The 20473-nt window shown below is 40.7% G+C and overlaps 2 protein-coding genes across 5 annotated transcripts in view; one reads left to right on the top strand and one right to left on the bottom strand.

Annotated features, from left to right (window-relative positions):
• Window positions 1-15862, top strand: part of NCKAP1L (NCK associated protein 1 like) — a 97757-nt gene extending 81895 nt beyond the window's left edge. For all 4 annotated transcript variants that reach the window (XM_081949903.1, XM_081949904.1, XM_081949902.1 and 1 more), the window contains exons 30-31: window positions 7398-7487; window positions 11342-15862. In XM_081949903.1, the coding sequence (XP_081806029.1) occupies window positions 7398-7487; window positions 11342-11467 (216 nt within the window). In that variant the 3' untranslated portion in view covers window positions 11468-15862. The remainder of the gene's footprint in view (window positions 1-7397; window positions 7488-11341) is intronic.
• LOC309390546 (gametocyte-specific factor 1-like) overlaps window positions 1-20473 on the bottom strand; it is a 194147-nt gene that overhangs the window by 138778 nt on the left and 34896 nt on the right. The gene's annotated exons all lie outside the window — the stretch shown is intronic.

The following is a 20473-nucleotide window of genomic DNA, read 5'->3' as shown; positions in this document are numbered from 1 at the left end:
CATGTTCAGGCTTTCAAGTTTTCAATGTTTTCTTCATTAATCAACATGATTAAAAATCCAAGGGATAAAAGGAGAGGGGCAGACAATGAAAGCTAGATTTACCCTGTGCACGTTAAGCCCAATTTGATTTTACCTTCTGCTCATTTTTCTTCTGTGGAATCATCTTGCCTGATAAAGAATACTTGAACATGTGCAACTAGTTTGTACGTTTTCAGTTGCCGTCATAAAAATATAGCCTCAAGAGGAGTTTGGGCCTTTCTGGTGCCCATTATCTCCTGTTAACAGCTGGCCATTCTCTTTTGGTCTTCCTTAAGCCCATATGTTTTTCTGATAAGAGACCTGCGTTAAAGTTCTGCTTCCTTCCGATCCGCGAAAGGAAGAAAATTCATGCAGGTCACGCTCAGAAACACTGCTTCTCACAGACCCGACATTTGGGCTGCTACTTGGTAAAAGAAAACAAGGGAATGGGGACGTCTGACCAAATGATCATCTTGAGATTTTTCCAGTTATCAGACTGGACACACATTTGCAAATTGGACATGGCTGTCTGCTACCCCTAATTCAGGGACCAGTTCCACGGCTTTGCAAATTCTCCTTGACCGAAGACATTTCTTCTTGGTAATATTTCAAGTGACTCACCTCATGTGCAACTATATCATCCCACACAAATGTTAAAAAAAAAAGGTAAACCCACCGGCTATTAGTGATGGATAGAGGTGCCACTCAGTATGATCGCTTCCTTATTTCTGGCCTCTGGGAATCAGTATATTTGTTGATTGGACACCATGGCAGGTTGCAATTTCATTCTGCCATCCTGCCAGGTGAAAGGGGGTCCTGGAAATGAGGACAGTAGTTGTGGGCACTGGGCAATCAGCTTTATTATACAGTCCTCGAGCTGGCACATTGCAGGTAAATGTTGTTACCCTTTTCCACTAGACGACTGCAATTCAACAGGGAGAGCACCGTAGTGGAAAATTCTTCACCAGTTGAGTCTTTGCTGTGAATCCCTTAAAACATGCCCCCCCACCCCAAGAAAATTTATGATTTTTAAAAATTATTTCAGGGTATGAGAAAAGATTAACCCTTGAAGAGGCTGCCCCAATCAAATAGAAATGCATTATCCCAAAGGTGCTTTTTTCAAGAGGCAACTGGACTTTCTGGTTTTTCTTTGAAGATATTTTGCTTCTCATCCAAGAAGCTGCTTCAGCTCTGGCTGGATGGTGGGGAATGGAAGGATTTATATTCCTTGCAGACAGCTGGTCATTTGCATTGTTTTTAGAGAATCGTTGAGGCCACCTGGAAGTTTATCTGTGTCCCCAGGATCCCCTGAGTGATGCAAATGGGCGTGGAGCCTTCTTGGAACTGCTGAAAGGACTGTGTTGTAGACTGGAGATAAATGATGTCGTATCAATCCCCCCTCTGTTGAGAGAGGGAAGTTCAGTTTTGACATACAGTAGATGGCCTCTTTAACCAGTGGTCCTCTATGTCCAAAATGCGGACTTTGCTGTCTTCAAAAGAGTGACCTTTGTTTTTTAAGTGCAGATGAACTGCTGAATCTTGTCCTGATGGGTTTGTTCTCCTATGTTCTGCCCCTTCCTAAATGCAAGCCATCCAGTCAGAGCTGAAGAAGCTTCTTGGATGAAAAGTGAAACATATTCAAAGAAAAAGCAGAAAGTCCAATTGAAAAAGCACCTTTGGGACAACCATGACCTGGATGACTGAGAATCTCCATAGACATTTCAAAATGCATGAGTTTTTAACTGATTAAATTTACATATCACACAAACGGAAAAGCATATTTTATGGGGGTTCTGAAAAGAAGATGAATGGGGTTTTTTTCTGCAGAATTTGCAGTGTTTTAAATGTTCTTTGCTTAAAGGGAAGTGATTTTCATTATTTTAATCACACCTGTGAAAAATGTGCATGCATTGAACCTTTTAAGCTAATTAAAAAGAAAAAAAGGCACATGCCTTGACCTTCCTGAGCTGAGGAGTTTGCTGATTGCCTAATATAGATAGTCCTTGACCTACGACCACAACTGAGCCCAAAATGTATGTTGCTAAGTGAGACACTTACTAGGTTAATTTTGCCCCACCATTTTATGCCTTTTTTTGCCCCCATTGTTAAGTGGACCACTGTAGTTGTTAGGTCAATAACCCAGCTTATTAAGTGAATCTGGCTTCCCCATTAATTTTGCTTGTCAGAAGGTTTTCAAAATGACAGTATGACCGTCATAAATATGAGTCAGTTGCTAACTATGCAACAGTCCTAAGTGTGGAAAATGGCTGTAACTCACTTTTTTCAGTGCTGTTATAAGTTTGAACGATCACTAAATGAACTGTTGTAAGTCGAGGACCACCTTCATGTTTGGAAATGCAGCCTGATACAGGATTTAACAACTTACCTGGTAGTCATAAGCAACCCAGAATACAAGAAAGCAAGCAAAAAGGACCGACAGAGGAAAATCAAGTTGCTTCATTCTTTCTTCATTACTCAGCTCCGTTTCAGTGCTAGTAAATGCCTTCACTACTGACCAGATTGGAAATATAGCAATGGAGAAAAGGGATTTGTTTCTGCATCAGCCTACTTGGTAAAAGTCCATTTACTTCATTATCTCAAGTGCAGGCAGTAAGGCAGATGACCTTGTCAAGAGATATGCACCAACTGTTGCCTAGGCAAAAGGGGCTGAAGCATTTTAAAGTCCAAAGCTATGAGATTGCTCTTGGAAATAGCTCAGGCAGGAACATCTCTCGATTTTCTGGATTATAAAAAGGAAGAGGTCTATCCAGCACACTCAGTCTTGCAAGCTTCTCTCCTTATAGATGATGTCAACCAAAGCTTTAGCCTCCCAGTGAATTGGTTCCTTGGTCAGGTCTGCTTAGTGCATAGAGCAGGGGGCACCACGTGTCTGGGCTTGATAATCAAACAATGGTGGGTTTGGTTAATACTATGTGATAAGACTACGAAGGCTCTAAGCTAGTCAGGGAAGTTGAACAAAAATATCCTAAGAAGGAAGCGGCAGTCAACTTCCAGGTTTTGCTTGAACTCAGCTCAATTTGAAGGATGGGGAGAAAAATAGATGGGGTAGGCAATCTTTGTTGAAGGAGGCTAGGATTGGTGTGTGTGTGTGTGTGTGTGTGTGTGTGTGTGTGTGTATACACATGCACGCTGTTTAAAGAGCAAGAATTGGTTTTATCCCATTGGTAGACTCTTTGAATGTTTCTAGGAGGGGGGAAAAATGAAATGAAGCTGCTAGTAACCAGGCTGAATCTCTTGACACACCCTTGGACTTGAAATGCTTCCTTTCATTCTTACTTGACAGGAATGTCAAGGTTCCAACTCATGAACCCAACCTATTCAGCACGTCGAGACTCTCAGCTTTCTCAAAGGACTGTTTTATTGAGTACATCATTTCGGCACGAATGAAAACGAAACCAGCTCTAAATATTTCCCATGGTTTCAGTATAATTAAAGAATAGATAATTCCCTCCCTCAAGGTCCCAGGTCACATTGTCCAATTAGGTGTCCTGGCATCTCCTTGGCAATTCCCCTCAGTCTCTGGCCAGCACCTGTTGAGATGACCTTGGTTCCCACCAGTGGTGGGATTCAATTTTTTTTAATACCAGTTCTGTGGGTGTGGCTTTGTGGGCATGGCAGGGGAAGGATACTGCAAAATCCCCATTCCCTCTCCACTCTCAAAATTTCCCCTACTGGTTCTATTGTTGTTGTCTAGGCTGACATTCCAGACCCCACCACCACCACCTGTGTGGTAATCTGAGAAATGGAAAAAGTAGCTGCAGGAGGCCTGATCCGTTTCGAGGTTGACAGGTATACAGGCATGAAATTGTCTGCCCTTATTGCTAATCTTATCCTTCATCACTTTTCCTACTAATTACCTGACTTCTTTCCAAAGCAATGGGGATAAATTTTAATGGATTTTACCATCCTTGGTGCCAGGAAAAAAAAGGGGGGGAATGCTATTTTTAATTAAGGATGCCTCTTGGGCACGGGATGACATGAAGGCAACATGGTGTGGGAAAATGTTTTTGGAGTTCTGTCTTATTGATGCAAGTTGGGAAAGGAAGATACCTTACAGAGTATCTCTAGAAAAAAGTGAAAAGCAAGAACCTAACTAAATCTTGTCATCCTAAGAATTAGAAGTACATCTTGCAGTCTTTACATGTGAGGAAGGCTTTAATGGGAAATGCCCATTTCAATTTACATATGTATTAAATTTATAAAGCTACCCATCTCCCAAAAGGAACTCTCTCAAATTATAGTCAATTCTCTCAAATATTAAAGGGAGTTAATTTGAAATAACAGAAGACAACCCTTAGTTACAGAGAACTTCTAATAAAATCAGCGAAGTCAGCCTGACAAAGATTTTAGTTGCTTAAATGGGATCCTGGATTTCAAAACACACACACAGGAGAGAATATTATGCGTGTGTGAGAGAGAGCATTTGGCTTCTTGTCTGAATGTTGCTGGGCAATCCTTCTGGCTTTCAAAGCTATTTGTAAAGCCACAAAAGCCAGCCAGCTGGGTAACTTTGGGCCAGCCACTCTTTCTCTCTCTCTCTCTTAGCCCAATTCACCTCACAGAGTTGTCATTTTGGGGAAATAGGTGGAGGAAGGTGTATTGGATATGTTTACCACCTTGAGACATTTTTGTAAAACAATAGAGGCAGAAGATAGATAGATAGATAGATAGATGGATGGATGGATGGATGGATGGATGGATGGATGGATGGATGGATGGATGGATGGATAGATAGATAGTCAGCAGGTTTAGTATTTGCAGAGGAAAAATATTTCACAGAGCCCGGAACAGGGATAATAAGAGAGACCTTCCTGCCCTTCCCATGGAACTATGTCCTATCTAGGAGGGGAAAAGAAACGGATCTTATCTTCTTTCCCAGGGGAAAGGAAAACAGCTTGGGAAGAACAACGCTGAGAAAGCTCATCTAGAAAGCCCTAGTGGTTTTCAGAGCATTTGAGCAGCAGATAATTGATGTGAAATCCTGGGCCTGAAGTTGAGCTCAAGGGAGCAGTTGAGTTTGTTGCTGCTGAACTGTTCTTCCTGCTACCCAGCGAAATGCCTGCTTAAGCTGTTTAATTCTGTCATTGAGTTCAGCAACTATCCAAGATTGACAGTTCTGGGAGACTTTGCTTGTCTTCACGTGACAGAATTTGATGCATCTCTGGAGATGTTGGCCACATGGACCATGACCTAGGGAACTGAGGACTTGAATACACACTGATGGTCACATGGCATATGTGGGGTAACTGTGACATGATCTCAAGTTGGAAAACATCATCATCAGAAATATTAGATTTCTACTTTATAATAGATGTAATAACAGAAAGCCTGACAGCATTTCCTCTTCCCTCATTTTATATCAAAGAACTCCAAGGTCAGATAATCTTGAAGTTCTTTCTCATGCGTTCCTATTTTCCTCCTCATATTTTACTAATAGTTGCTGAATACGTACTTCAACACTATCTTTGTGCTGCTCAATAGCATCTGATGGAGGAAGTCACTTGGTTCCATTCTGAGTTAGATTTCAACTGGACAAGTCCTGACAAACTGGCCAAGACACAATCTTGTCCTGTAAACTAAAAATTCGTTCTGGGATTCTTGAGGAATTGGAAACAAAATGTTAGTCCAGTCAAATTGCTTATTAGATCCATGTCCCTTGTTTAAGGCTTCATAGGAGGTGACAAGTAGCTGGCTGCATGGGATGGTAAATTCATCCTTGAAAGAGAGGATGGTTTTCCTGCCTTGAAGGAATCAGTGGTGTGCCTCCTCTTCAAAAAGTCATCACTTGACCCAATGGTTCTGGATAATTTTTATCCAGTCTAGCATTCTGTTTTGGGGGAAGGTTGTTAAGAAAAGGGTCAAAGCACAGCTTCAAGGGGCCCTTGAGGAGACAGATAATATGGACCATTTTCAGACAGTTTTCAGGCCAAGACACAGTACAGACCCAGTGTGGCATCCCTTTGTTGGTAAAGTGCAGATGGAAATGATGACAGTTGTCTTCATTCTTCTTGAACTCTTAGTCAGTGTATCAATCATGACATTCTTCAGGACTAGATATAAGGCTTGGGAATGAGAGTTATGGTGCTGCTGTGATTGTCCCGCTTCCATTTGGTGTTGACAAGTGGAGAGAGATCCAGCCTGAATCTGTGATTTGTGGGTTGCCTTGTGGCTCTATTCAACCTCTACATGAAACTCCTGGGTCAGGTCAAGAAATGACAGGAGGTCAGACATCATCAGTATGCTGATGATCCACAGAAGCATGAGCAGTTAGAGGTGACTCTTGGTATGCCCATGTAACATTTCCACGACTCCAGCTACATTCATTTTCAGTAAACTGCTGAATGCAATTCAGGATGCTTGTTATCACCAGGGGTGGGATTCAGCCGGTTCGGACCGGTTCTGACGAACCGGTAGCTCCAACAATCAGCTGGGGAGTGAACCAGTTCTCTCTGACGATTAGGTGCCCCCCCCCCACCTTTGTGTTTTACTTATCTATATTCTCTCAGCTGATTTGTACGGCAGAGCAGATTGTGGAGCGTGCATCGGGCATGGGCGGAACAGAGGCCTGAAGTATGCGATCACCGTACCGATTGTTAAACCGGCAGGGTCCCACCCCTGGTTATCACTTATAAAACTATTCATGACCTGGTTATCTTCCTGGGACCAGCTTTGTCTTATCATTTCTGCCCACCATGTAAAATCCAACACAATAGGCACAGATTATGTCTCATCCATGAAGCAATCTAATATGATGGGATACAGGAAACATACCTGCTCTTTGGAATGCTCAGAAATTTAAATTCTTCCAACCCATGCGAGCTTTTAAATTGTCTATAAAAAACTATTATATCTCCTCAAGCTCTGGGATAAGTTGGGGTGTGTTCAGCTGATGTGCAGTATCTCTTTGGTTTTATGTCTGTTCTTCCGCTACATTTATTTTTATGTTACTCATTTTGTGTTTAAGGTACTGAATCTATTTTAAATCTGTGCCCCACCCAAAGTCAGTGTTGAGTTGGACAGCTTTATAAGACTAAATTACAAATAAATAAAATGTCCACTTCTGATTGTGGTTTCCATCTGAAAATAAATGGGACAAATGTTGTAGCTATGCTTGGTCCTTAAAACAGGGAGATGGGTTATCTTTTGTTTAAACATGAGTGCATTTTGTAGCCCACCAAAATAATTTCAATGTCTTGTTTTATGAGGTCTAATAATTCCCTCGACCAGTGCTCTCTTTTGGAAAAGAGCTTAGACCTGCAGTTTACATTTTAATCATTTCAATGAAACCTTATAGTTCTAGTTTTTGTTATCATTGGAAAACTGTCTCAAGTTCTGTTATCTTTCCTTTACCTCCACAGCTGGCTTCTGCCAGCATCTCACAGGGAGGGCAAGAAATTGATCGTATGAAAGCCAAGAATTGGGAGTCCATCTCATTGCTTCTGTACTTGGTGAGTATCTTAAAGGTTAGGCTATTAGATGTGAGTTTCTTTTATACTGTGCTTCAAATAAATGAGAATCAGATTAGATTGCTTTATTTTTTCCCCAAGGTAATATCTGGAGACAGAAATAAAAACTTCTAAGGTAGAAATGAGTAACTTGTGGCCCCCAAAATGTGTTCAACCATCTCCCAGCAATTAAAACTAATACAAACAGTGGTGAAGGATGCTGTTTGAGGTGTAGGCAGGCCAGGCAGCCCCCATCTCTTTGCTAAAAGCACAGGTTTGTTGATCCAACATTATAGAATAGAATACAGTAGAATAGCATAGATTTTAGAATAGAATTTATTGTCACTTTAAATGTACAGTAATCAGCATACATTAAAATGAAATTTTGTTGCATTCAGCTCTCAAAAGATAACCATTATGCATATACACAATATATACACATATATGACACAGAGAAACATCACAGTCTAGTTTGGATGTATATATATGCATGGTGAGAAAAACAAATCTTGTGAGTTTACCCGACAATGACATAGAGAACAAAGTTTTACAGAATCTGGTAGTCCTGCTAGAAACTCTTTGTAACCTCCTCCTCGAGGGGAGCAACAGAAACAAACTGTGAAGCGGGTGTGTGGGGTCTCTAACAATGCTTCCAGCTCCAAGCACATAGTGCTTATAAGCAGTTTCCTTAGTAACAGGGAGGTAGCTTCCTATAATAATCTTGGTTGTCCTTACCACTCTCTGAGTGGACTTTCTCTCTGAGGCACTGCTGCCACCAAACCGAACAGTGATGCAGTTTGTTAAAACACTCTCAATTGTGCCTCTGTGTAAAAAGTGGCCAGGACAGAAGGAGAAAGATGTGCTCTCCTCATCTGACCCAGGAAATGAAGGCGCTGGTTTGCACTCTTCACTAACTTATGAAGAGACCAAGTCAGATAGTTAGTTATCTATTGACCATCTCCACAGCTGCAGCCTTGTTACAAAATGGAGCATGACTATGTCAGCTCTTTCTAAAATCTACAATGATCTCATTTGTTTTGTTAACATTCAAAACGAGGTTAATTTTTAGTAATAACTAATATTATTAGTGGCACAGTGGTTAAGAGTGCAGTAATGAAGGCAACTTCTGCTAACTGCCAGCTGCCTGCAATTTATCAGTTCAAATCTCAGCAGGCTCAAGGTTGACTCAGCCTTCCATCCTTCCGAGGTTGGTAAAATCAGCACTCAGATTGTTAGGGGCAAAATGCTGACTCTAAGAGAGGACCTTTTGCATCTTGCCTTCTTTCTATAACTCTTAGAAAAGCTGTGAAGCTTTAGGGGACATTAATAATCATGAAAAATATTGCTGAGAAATGTCTGTGCTGATCAGATCACTTTCTAGGATCCTCCTTTGCTTGGAGCTTGCTGGTGGCACCCACATTGAAAGCCAGCATGGTAATACAATGCTCCAAATTAAAGGACCAGAGGACCGCTGATTAACTGGTTGATTAATTTTGTGCCATCAAGTTATTTTCGAGTCCTAGCAACCACAGACAGATTCAAAACCCAGAGAATCACATACTTTCATATTTCTGTGTAAGAATTTGTCTGTGTATACATGCGGTAATTGGCAGTGTGTAAACAGATATTTAAGGTTACAATACTTCCATCCTTTAGTATTCCCTGAGGGAAGATACAAGAACTTCCTGATCAATGAAAGATCCCATTCATATGGGAACGTTATATTAGAAAAGCTAGTCCATATTCTAACCTCTCCTTTATAGGGATATTCACCAAATCTAGATAACAGCCTCCTAATACAAAACATCCCTTTTGTACTCAATATATTACATGTACATTATCTACTTGAAGATAAAGATTTTAATATGGCAGGGAAAGTAGCCTAATTTTGTTTGGCAGCCTGCCAGATACAGCTGCTATAAAGAGGAACATAAATCAAGACAGATAAGAATTACTGCTTTATGTATTGTTTCATGGACATTTAAATAATTGACATTGGCCTATAACAGTAATAAAGAGACAGATTGTCTGGCTGATAAATCTGGTTATACCTCAAATATTTTAATCATTTAGTAGTGTATTAATATAGCATTTTTGCACTTCAGTAGTTTGGTATATTGGATTTTTGTTTCTCATTTGTTTGGTAATTTAGCCTTAAGCATTTTAGAGAGTCTTTTCTTTTTATCCTTTCTCCTAGTATTTTAGATAATGTATGAATATGATATTTGAGGTTCTGTGTTAATCTGCACCATTTGTTTAGAGATGTCTTTAAGTGTTGTAGCTCTTTATGAACAATACACAGTGTTCATCAGCGACCATAAAACGAGTGATGAATAAAAGTCATTGTACTTGGGGAAACCTACTTTGGAAACAAATTTGAAGGACAGCCTTTAGGCCCTTGGATGTGGGAAGGAGAGTCCCTTAGGCCATTGGGTGTGGTTGAATTCAGTCACCATAAAGTGATGCACCAAGTATACTAGTCTTTGACTTACGACTTTAACTGAGCCTACAGTCCTAAATCATAAACTGGATCATCATGTGACCGATTCAATTTTATGACTTTTTTTTGCAGTGATTGTTAAGTGAATGCTGTGGTTGTTCAGCAAATTTATTGTACACTATGGGTGTTCCCCCCTCCCCCCTACCTAGAAACTGGAAAAACATCATAAATCATAGATTCGTGACTGTGGAGCTCTCTAAATGGTCATAAATTCAGGCTGTTTGCTACAAGCTAAAAATGTGGTCATGGGACCAGACATGCAATCTTCTTACCTTTGCTACTGGTTTGGAAGAGCGTCCGTGATGGTCTGAGCAGGTGGGTGGAGCCTCCCGCCACCGCCACTACCGCTTCGCCCAAACTGGGGCAAACTGGCAGAATGCCATCTCTGCATGGTACTGAGGCTCCTCCCCATTTGTTGGAACCAGAATTGGTCAGAAGAACCTTTTTTTGGGGGGGGGGGATTGGGGTTACTCATCATTTTGAATGGTTGCTAAGCAACCAATTGTAAGTCAAGGACTATTTGTAATGAAAACTGTTGCACCACGGATTGCTGCCCCATTTTTTTTAAAAAGCATTTACCATTGTCATAAAGTAGCACAAAATCTGCAGCAAATAAGTCAAGGTACATGACATGACTTACAATATGAGGAAATATTGTTAGTTGTCAGATCTTTTTGTTTACAACGAGAGGAACCGGTCAATACTTATTATGCATTGTGGGTCTTTTTTTCCCGGTTGTACTAACATTTCCTCCTCCAGGATAGGCAGCAGCAAAGAATGACAATGATAGAGACAGCAAAGGTCATTCCTTCTTGGGCAGGGAGGGGGTTACTATTACTGGGCTGGTCATCTTGGGTTGGTAAAAAGAGCTGCCCTGGTTGGAAAAGATGACAGAGTGGTCCTTTGTGGCAGCTCAGGTGATGCATCTCCATTAGGGGCTCCCTTGGCAGCAGGAGATAGTTATTGATTTTCTTGCTGATGGGAGGAGATGGCTCAGCCAGGTGGGGCCCTGGCTTCCTGGGCGGGAGTTGATATTCTTCACTGGCCGCATAGCTTTTGCAGCAAAGCAATTTAAATGCAAATATTTCTCCCTGGAGTATGTGAATGAGTTAGCCCAGCCTGGCATTCACTCATTATCCCAATTGGAGAAGAGGTATAGCTGCTTCATCGGCATCACCTTTGGCAGGGCCCCATTGCTACCGTAACTCCTGCTGATCATCATCATCAGATGTGCTGGACGGTCAGCAGTATTCTAATTCCTGATGTGTCCATGGTGGAGAAAGAATACTGCACCTGCTGGTCAGGTGGCAGTAAATTATTTCTCGGCCTTATTTCTGTTTTTATATATCTCTTTCAGCTTGTGGAAGAGTCATCCTTCTTGACCGTTGATATGCTGGAGACCTGCTTTCCTTATGTGCTGCTGCGAAATGCTTACCGTGAAATCTCCCGAAACTCACTTTTGAGTCGTCCCTCTACACATTGAAAAGCCTTTGCCAACCTGGATTGCCAAATCATAAATGCAGAATATTGGGTAGGAGTGGATAAGAAGGATAGTGGATGCTTTGGCCAAGCTGTCTCTTTGACCCTTCAACTTATTGTCTAAAGAGAACCGGTCCCAGCTTCTTGAATGCTTAACTAATACTTGGTAGCCTTTGTTTTGGCCAGTATTACTACTAGTCTAAATTGTGTAACCATTGGCTGGTTTTCTGGGTACTTATTGTTAGAATGTGCTATGTTTTACCACTGGCAGCCTTTGTGCCCTTTTAAAAATGTCTGCTTGGACTGACCTGCCCCAAGATGAACCCCAAAATGTTCATTCCAGTCACGTGTAGAAAAAATAAGTCTAAATGTTTTTCAACACACATTAATTCTTTCAATCCACCAATTAGGTTGTAAGCTTCTTAGGGCAGGCACCAATTTGTGTAAATATATCTATATATATTCTGAAAATAAAGTTATACATGAATAATTATAGTAATCACTCCTGGAAAAGAAACAGCTGACAATCTTGTATTCCAAGTATGTGTCAGCAGATTTAACCAGCTTGATTGTTCTTTTTTTTCTCATTTGAAAACAATCATGGGAATTGGCAATAAGGAATAGGGAAGACATTCCTTATATTATCTATCCCTTATGTCTTTCCCAGTCCGAATAGCAATTGATGCATTGGCTTGAGATGGAAGCTATAGCCCAAAGCAATAAGAATGAATTAATGATAGGGAATAATAAGTTAGGTTCACTCTTGCTAAGCCATGGTTTCTTTAACAAACCATCGTAGCTGGATCACACAAAACTAATCTAAAAGCCTTGACAGAAGGATGGCAGGTATCTTGATGATCCTTTAGTCATGCTTGGTATCTTTGGATAATAATAAACTTGAATCTATCCTCAAATTTCTTCGTCTCTTTGTTCTCCTGGCCTAATAACATCTAAGAAAGTACACAACTTGCCCCACATGATTCTGAGGATGAAGAAAGAACAGTATTTGTTCTCTATAACCTGAAAATTCATTGAAATGAACATATATAAACACACACACAAACACACACACACACACTTGGCAACCTTTTAGAAATTCTTATCTAAACTGAGAAACAGGATGACTATAGGCAGACAAAAAAAGAGTGGGAGATTAAGCAACTTCCAGTTTCATGCTGGCTTCCCCACTGACTTGTGGAAAACTGGCAGGGAGTATAATAAATCATTCCTTCTCCCCCTTGGCTGACCTGTGGAACTTCCTGCCACTTTGCTAAAAGGAGGGGGAACAGGGAGTTGTGGGCCATGAGGAAAACTGCACCCTCTGTGTGCATTTCAGCATGACCTCAAAGGATGCTTCTCTCCAGGGAGCAAGAGAACACCCCCTACCTCTCAGGCATCCCAGTTGATCCCTCATCCATGCCCACTGCCCCTATTTCAACCTCTGTTCCAAAGCAGCCAATCGCTGTTCACCCATTGGGCCTTGCTGCCAGCCATTTGGATGCAGCACTGGGAGCAGAAGCGATTTCCATCTTCCTGCTGGCTTCCCCACTGACTTTGCTTGTGGGAAGCCGGCAGGGAGCATTGGAAATGACTTCTCAGCTGATTGGTGGAATTGATCCACCGGTCTAATTTTAGTAAGATATGTTGCTGAGGAGTGGGGAACAATGGAATGACTGCACCATGGGCAAAAAAGCAGTGGGAATGACTTATGATTTCCTGCTGGCTTCTCCATTGACTTGGCTTGTCCAAAGCAGCCAATCCCTGGTTGTTGGGCCTTGCCATCACCTGATTGTATCCAGGGAACAAAGGGTGAAGATATAGCCCTCCCATCTTCCCTTGTGCCATGCAGCCTATAGGTTTTTATGAAGTGTGATTGGAAGGCATGATGGCACTGAAGTGACCACAACTTCCCCAAATTTCATTCTCACCGGAGTCCTGGCATTCTTCTGTAAGCTAGCCTATTTGAGTTACCTTGGTTCAATAATAGTTGCCCTATACTTTCCAATACAGATCCAAGAGTTTTGGTAGTATATATGATATCTTGTATGTAAATAATTATTCTTAAAAATTGGATAAAGATTTTAAAAATTACAGAAAGAGAAAAAAATATAAAAGGAAATAAATTATAAATGGTAAAAGAAAAGGTGAAGAATAACAAGCAAGCAAAAAATACACACTTTCTGATATTTGCAGCACTTACAAACATACCAATTACCATCTCTACCCTCTGATTTTGCATTTCATGGTTCCCTTCTTCCCATTGGCATGTATTTTTTAAACAATCATTTCAGTAATAAGTACATCATTGTCCTCTATTGGTTAAGACTTTATTGTGTTCTTCCTGTGAACAGTTTTGGGAATCCCTGGCAGAATTTGCTTCTGAGAAGCACAACTTCAGAAAGTCGGATGATTGAGAGCAGAGAAGTGGGGAGTAAAAGGATGTTTAATTCTTCTGCCTGCAGGGAATTACCTTTTTCCAAGCTCTTTCTTCCTGCATACGGCAGAAGCTCTCTGTTGGTGTTAGCCTTGTTCAAGTGTACTCAAGCACAAAGTTTTATATTAGAAAGGCGAGTCAGAATGAGCCTCGGGCTCCCATGGCAATTTTGCATTGATGTCAGGGGAGGAGGGCAGGGAGGGAAATATTCTACCTGTCTTATGTATAATTTTCTCCTTTTTTAATATGTCCCATTGTATAGTCACCTTCCTTGCCACCCCCACCTCAATTCCCTGTCCCCATGGTAAAAAAAATGCAAAAGATTTTGGAAATGGATCATCATTGATCCAGGGTTTGTAAGTCCCCGCAGTGTATAAGCTTGGCTTTTAGAAGGGCAAGAAAGAGAAAAGCAGACTTTAAGCCAGTGGTGGTGCATCTATGACACGTGTCAAAGATGACACACCATGACATTTGGGGTGACATGCCAACCTGCACCAATACCTGGCTGAAGGCCAAATCTAGTTCTAGGCTTGTGGTTCGGTATGCATGTTTTTCCAATGAAACAGGAAAACCATTTTATTACAATTTATTCAGGACGTAAAGGTTGCAACAATAATCAAAAGTACACCACATTGTTGTGCTATTTTGGAGATGGTGGAGGCCACACAAGAATGGGGTGTGCTCTTGCACAGCCTCTGGACCAGTGGTGAAATTCAATTTTTTTTTACTACCTGTTCTTGGTGGGCGTGGTGTAGCTTGGTGGGCGTGGCAGGGGAAGGATACTGCAAAATCTCCATTCCCACCCTACTCTGGGGCCAACCAGAGGTGGCATTTGCCAGTTCTCCGAACTACTCAAAATTTCTGCTACCAGTTCTCCAGAACCTGTCAGAACTGCTGGATTTCACCCCTGCTCTGGACCTTCCAGACATCACATGAGGAGGCCATGTATTTGCACATCCTCAGCAACCACCCAAAATCATAGAAGCATGAGGTGTGCTTTTATGTGATTTGTGGAGACTGCAGAGACTTAGGAAGGCCATTTTCTGAAACAGCTTTAAGAACAAAGGCTTCATGTGCCCAAGAGTAGCCTCCAGTAGGCCCCAGGGCCTGTCCACAGGAAGGGAACATCACCTGAAGATAAGCGGTGCATGGCCGATCCTGGGGAGCACTGAACTGCATGCCAATTGCACTGTTTCCCAAAGCTCACATGCCTTGCAAAATGGCATGAGGCAACCCTTTTGAGTGAAGCAGTGGCACTGGGCTAAAATCGAGGCCCAGGCCTCTTCTTTAGGCCCAGTCTTGGTGCTACCACTGAATGCCCCTGTTCAGGATGGGCTAGATGGGAGAAAGATAGAGAATTATTTATCTTTTGTTTTTTGTGTGTGAATGAGTGTGAGACACGCCAACAGATTCAAGTTAGACTTTTACCAAATTTTGGACATGCTGAGTCCAAAAGCTTTGCCATCATTGCTCCAAGTATGGCAATAAACGGCAAAAACTTTGGGATTGGAATTATAAACTGACAATGGCTACTTCATGTAAGGGAAATCTTTATAAAATGTTTTATAGGTGACATTTGCCACAAGCAAGATTAGCAAAAGCATTGAATGAAAATAAATACATGTTTGGAAAAGATGATTAAGCAGCATACAGATTTAAAACAGAAATATTCTTGTGAGGTTTAATATCAGAAAGCTATGACAAAGGGACTATATATATAATGTTACATTATTGACAGCAGCAAAAATTGTATTAGCACAATAGTGGAAAAATGAGAACACCCCATCAGATGAAAATATAAGTCAGAAAATATTGGATTGTGCAGAGATGAATAGATCGACATTGAAAATAAAAGATAAAGGAGATTATTATTTAACGTGGAATAGGTCTTATCAATGGTTAGAGATAAGAAGTAGAAATTAGATGAAAGAGCATTATGTTCAAGTAAAATATTAATGTTGTTTATAACTATAAATATGCTAATATAATCAGTAAGATTATAAATAAGCTAGTATAATTATAAATATGGTTAGAATTGTATTGTTGTATTATCACTATTACTATAGTATGTATATGTATAATCTTTATTGTCATTGTACTTAAATACAACGAAATTGGTTTTAACCTCACTGGTGCAAAATTATAACAGAAAAGAAAAAAGAAAGAAAAAGAAAAAAAAAACCAGCGAGTGCATGGAGTGATTGTGGTTGTATTTAAAAGTCTCACAGCCCAAGGATAGAAACTATCTTTAAACCTGTTTGTTCGGCTGGCTATACTTTGATGTCTTCTGCCTGATGGTAGAAGTGCAAAGAGACACTGACCAGGGTGTGAATCATCTCTGAGTATCTTCCTTACTCTGCTGGGTGGGTTGCTGCCGGTTCGGCCCAGATCGGTCAAACCGGTAGTACCGGCGGCTGGAGGCTCCGCCCACCCACCCAGACACTTCTGCACATGCGCAGAAGGGGTGTGCGGGTGCACAAATGCGCTCAGGAACTCACCAGAACCGGTAGTAAAAAAAATGGCAAACCACCTCTAGTCTAAGTGTCTAAGATGCTCCAGTGCCTCTCCAAAGTTGTTACTGGATTTTAAGATGATGTTGATGGTGATACATTTGAAAGAAAAGAAAAACACAAACATGCATACAAAGTGGCTAAAAGGAAAAATAAACCTCAAGATGGATAAACAAGGAATTGGCCACCCATAGAATTAGGTTTTTTTTTTTTTCAATATTTCATTGATTAGTTTTAAACAATAAAATATATTATATAATTTTAAATGCTAAAAATAATTATTTAAATGTAAGTAAAATATGAGTAGCAATAATCACGGTACATCTTAAAATGAGATTAAGAATCACAGTAATTTCTAACTGAGCAATTGAACACTTTAAGTTAAAAGAAACCCAAATATTGGATGTAATATATGCCCCTACATAGAGTGACAATCCAAAAATGATTTCTAAATGGAGTTTAAATTCTGTCTCATTTATTCCTGAAATGTCAAATTCTGGGCATTGAGAGGTATTCCCAGCACTTAACTAGCTATTCTTCTTCTACAGAAGAATTGGAAATGAAATTCACTTGTTAACATTTGTTTCATTCAATTATAAATCATTTTTCAAAGTTGTAATTTCAGGTTGTCATTTTTAATATGGCAGGAGGGGAAATTATCAAATATCTGGTGAATATGCATTATTTACATAGAATTTAATTACATTTTCATTGTGACTCCATCTATATTTTACACTGCCTCTTGCCGCTGCTCCGCTCCATAACTACCCTGCTCAAAAGCTAAGGGTTAGGGTAACCCCTCAGAACTGCTAGGGGAGAACCATTTCCTCATGATACTGACTTAATTGTTCAAAAATAAAAATTAACCAGAAGCTCTGAAAAGTCTATATTTTATACTTGGTCTGTCTGAAAAAGGATGTAATTTTGATTGGGGAAAACAGAGATGAGAGCAACCAATACCTTCCCTAGGAAGATTGTTTTAAGATGTTGGTGCTATAGTTTTAGAATAGAAAAGCAGACTTGACAAAAGGAGAGAAGAGAATTTTATATACAAGAACATTTTATTTGTTTTTCAGTACTCCAGTACTTGAAAATGCACTCTTAAACGGATAGGCAGAGAAAAGCAAAGACTTTTTTTTTTAATGGAATGATGTTTTACAGCTTGCTATGCCAAATATTTTGTGATAATTTCTGGCATGTTTAAATATATTTTTTAAACCACATGGTCTCCCAGCAGCCGCACATGATATGACAAATGTGTCTCCGATTCTTGTGTACCTACCTGGAGCACTTACTGTCGGCTACAAATCCTAACAGTGACACCCATCATCTTGCCCTTTTCTTTTTGGTCCTATAAGGAAAGTGGATCTATTCGAGATCAGATTGAATAGAGGTGATTGGCTTTATGGCCCTCTTTCCAATTTAATTTAGCTCCCAACCACCTGATTCGGCCAAAGAATAAACAGAAAGTACCCTGCTATGTTTCTGGGTGCAGTATATGAACATCTCTCTAATGCTCCGGTTGTAAGGCTCCTTTTAGCATCTTTTTGGCAATTGAAGGAAAACAGAACATAAACCTCCATGTCCTTTAAAACTCTGAATTCACAGAACAACAACTAGAAATAGACAAGCCTGAAAATATGAGGTAAAAACTATCAGACATATTGTTTTTCTAGAGTCCTTGACTCAAACAGAAAAGAGGGCCCACCCACTAAAAAACTTGTATGCCTTCTCTTCCAATCTAATCACATCCAGCAGTCAAAATGGAGTTACTCTTCTTGGCGTTAGCAGCCATATTCCAATAACTCAGAGCAGCCAGGACAAGCCATTATATATGAGTTGTAAACATGTCTACTTAAGGTTGACTCATTTGGGGGGGGGGGGGGGGGCATCCAGAAAGATTAAAAGAAACAGCTGACATACACAGCAACGACAGCAGAACTCTCCTGGGCATATGGATCAGAACGGGAGATTGAGCTAACTTTGGAATCATCAGGCTTAAAGGTGCATCTATAGATTGCAAATAACCTTGAGAGCCATGCACCATCATGCTAAATAAAAGCCAAGTGCTAAAAGGAGCAACCCAATACTTAACTTTCTCACTGGAACTTATTGACTCCTTTCCACCAAGTGTTGCACTATAGAATAGAATTCTTTATTGTCCAAGTGTGATTGGGACACACAAGGTGTTTGTCTCCGTGAATAGGCTCTCAGTGTACATGCAAGCAACAAGTGATAAACATGATCATTATCAGCATAAAATACAACCATCATAAATGATAAGATGCAACACTCGGTAATAGTCATAAGATACTAAATAAAAGCAATCAAAGAATCATAATAGGATACTAATAAAAGCAATCAATATATGCAAACAACCAAGTTATAGTCATAAGATTTATACACACACACACACACACGTACGTACGTATGTATGTATGTATGTATGTTCTGACCCCCCTCTGTCCGGTAATGAACGCCAACACAGGCTTAGCTGTTTGCCACACTTTATTGACAGTACTATAATCTTGTTGGCTGAAAGCCCAAACACGACTCACAGGCAAGACATTGGCAGCAACCCAGACTTCAACAGATACCAACAAGAGCTTCTCCAGCTCGATACAAACGGAAACACAAGGCAGATCAGACAAGGAGTTCTCCAGACTTCTATGAATGGTTGTGTCCTGCAAAAACCCTCCTCCCAAAGTCCCTTCGCCACAACCACCTGAGCTTGATTATCTCTTAGGAGCTTGCCTCTGGAGCAGCTGTTGCCTTCTTTTCTCCGCCCTTCTTAATCTTGTGTCTGGGACAAACTTCCTTTGATCTTCCCCACTGCTCCATGCCTCAGGCGCCTCCTGGTGGCCAACCAGCCTCTCTGGTCCCTGCTCTGAGTCTGAACCCTGCCCAGGGTCGTCCATCTCTTCCATAACCGACTCATAGGGTTTGTCACTATCTGAGTTGCTCAGCAGCTGCAATGGATCCTGCTGGGTCACTATATATATATGGTGGCCTGTGAGTTTTTCCCCTTGATGCAAAGCACTCACTGAAGATTCTTTTAATAGATGCTGGGGCTGTAACAGAGCAATGGCAGAGTAAAATGCCTGCGTTCAGGCTTTGGATTCTCTGAGAAGGCCTAAGAAAGACTCCTGGCTTAATCTTGAAAAGCCTCTGCCTGTTAGTGTGATCTGTACAGAAGAAATTTAGAAGGGTTCTGCCTTAAGATAAGGCAGTTTCCTATAAACCTAAGATGGAAGCATTTACCCAAAGCTTTTCTTTTTCTTTCAGTTCATATTTTGGAAGGGGTGAAACACTGTGTACATGTTTTGATCCTATGCTATTACTTGCCACAGCCCAAGGTAATGAGGTGGTTAAACTGAATCCCTACAGTCAGTAGCATAACAGTCTCTGCCATAAGAAAGAGTCCAAATTAAGAAGAGATTGGGGCTATGGTATCCATTCCTCATCTTATTGTAAATTCCAAACTTTATAATGAAATGGCCAAGAGTAGCCTTCAACCAGTTCTGCCAATTCAGTCTCTGCCTTTTCAGATAGCATTTTGCAATGCTACCGCTGTTAGAAAAGTATGCTGGCATAAAGGGAGCTGCTCCATGGAGGGTCCCAATTCAACCATGTGCATGTAGCCAGAGAATGGTACTTGGGAGGAACTTAAAATGGTACTTGGGTGGAACTTAATGGTACTTGGGAGGAACTTAAAATAGAGGAATCCATCTGCTGGTTTCTTTAACTTGGCCAGTAGTCTACTGGCCAAGTTAAAGAAACCAGCAGATGGATTCCTCTATTTTAAGTTCCTCCCAACTAATTTCCTGATCCTTAACGCTGAGTGGGGTGGGATTAGATGATCCCAGGCAGGTTCTTAGAACAGGCAGTATAGTGACCTCTCAAGTTGTTCAACCAAGAGGTGGTAAATGCTAAAAAGTAATGTAATGAGTGGATGCTCTTTCACTGCTCCTACAAGACACAACACCTTCTGGACTTACCAGTGTGTCTATTTCTGAATGCTGGGAGGAGAAAGAGAGCAATCAATAGAAAGCATGCTCCATCCTGT

This window comes from Natrix helvetica (assembly GCF_964273705.1).
Source record: "Natrix helvetica genome assembly, chromosome: 1".
Lineage (NCBI taxonomy): Eukaryota > Metazoa > Chordata > Lepidosauria > Squamata > Natricidae > Natrix > Natrix helvetica.
The sequence above is the reverse complement of the archived record's forward strand: the minus strand, read 5'-3'. Positions and strand labels throughout refer to the sequence as shown.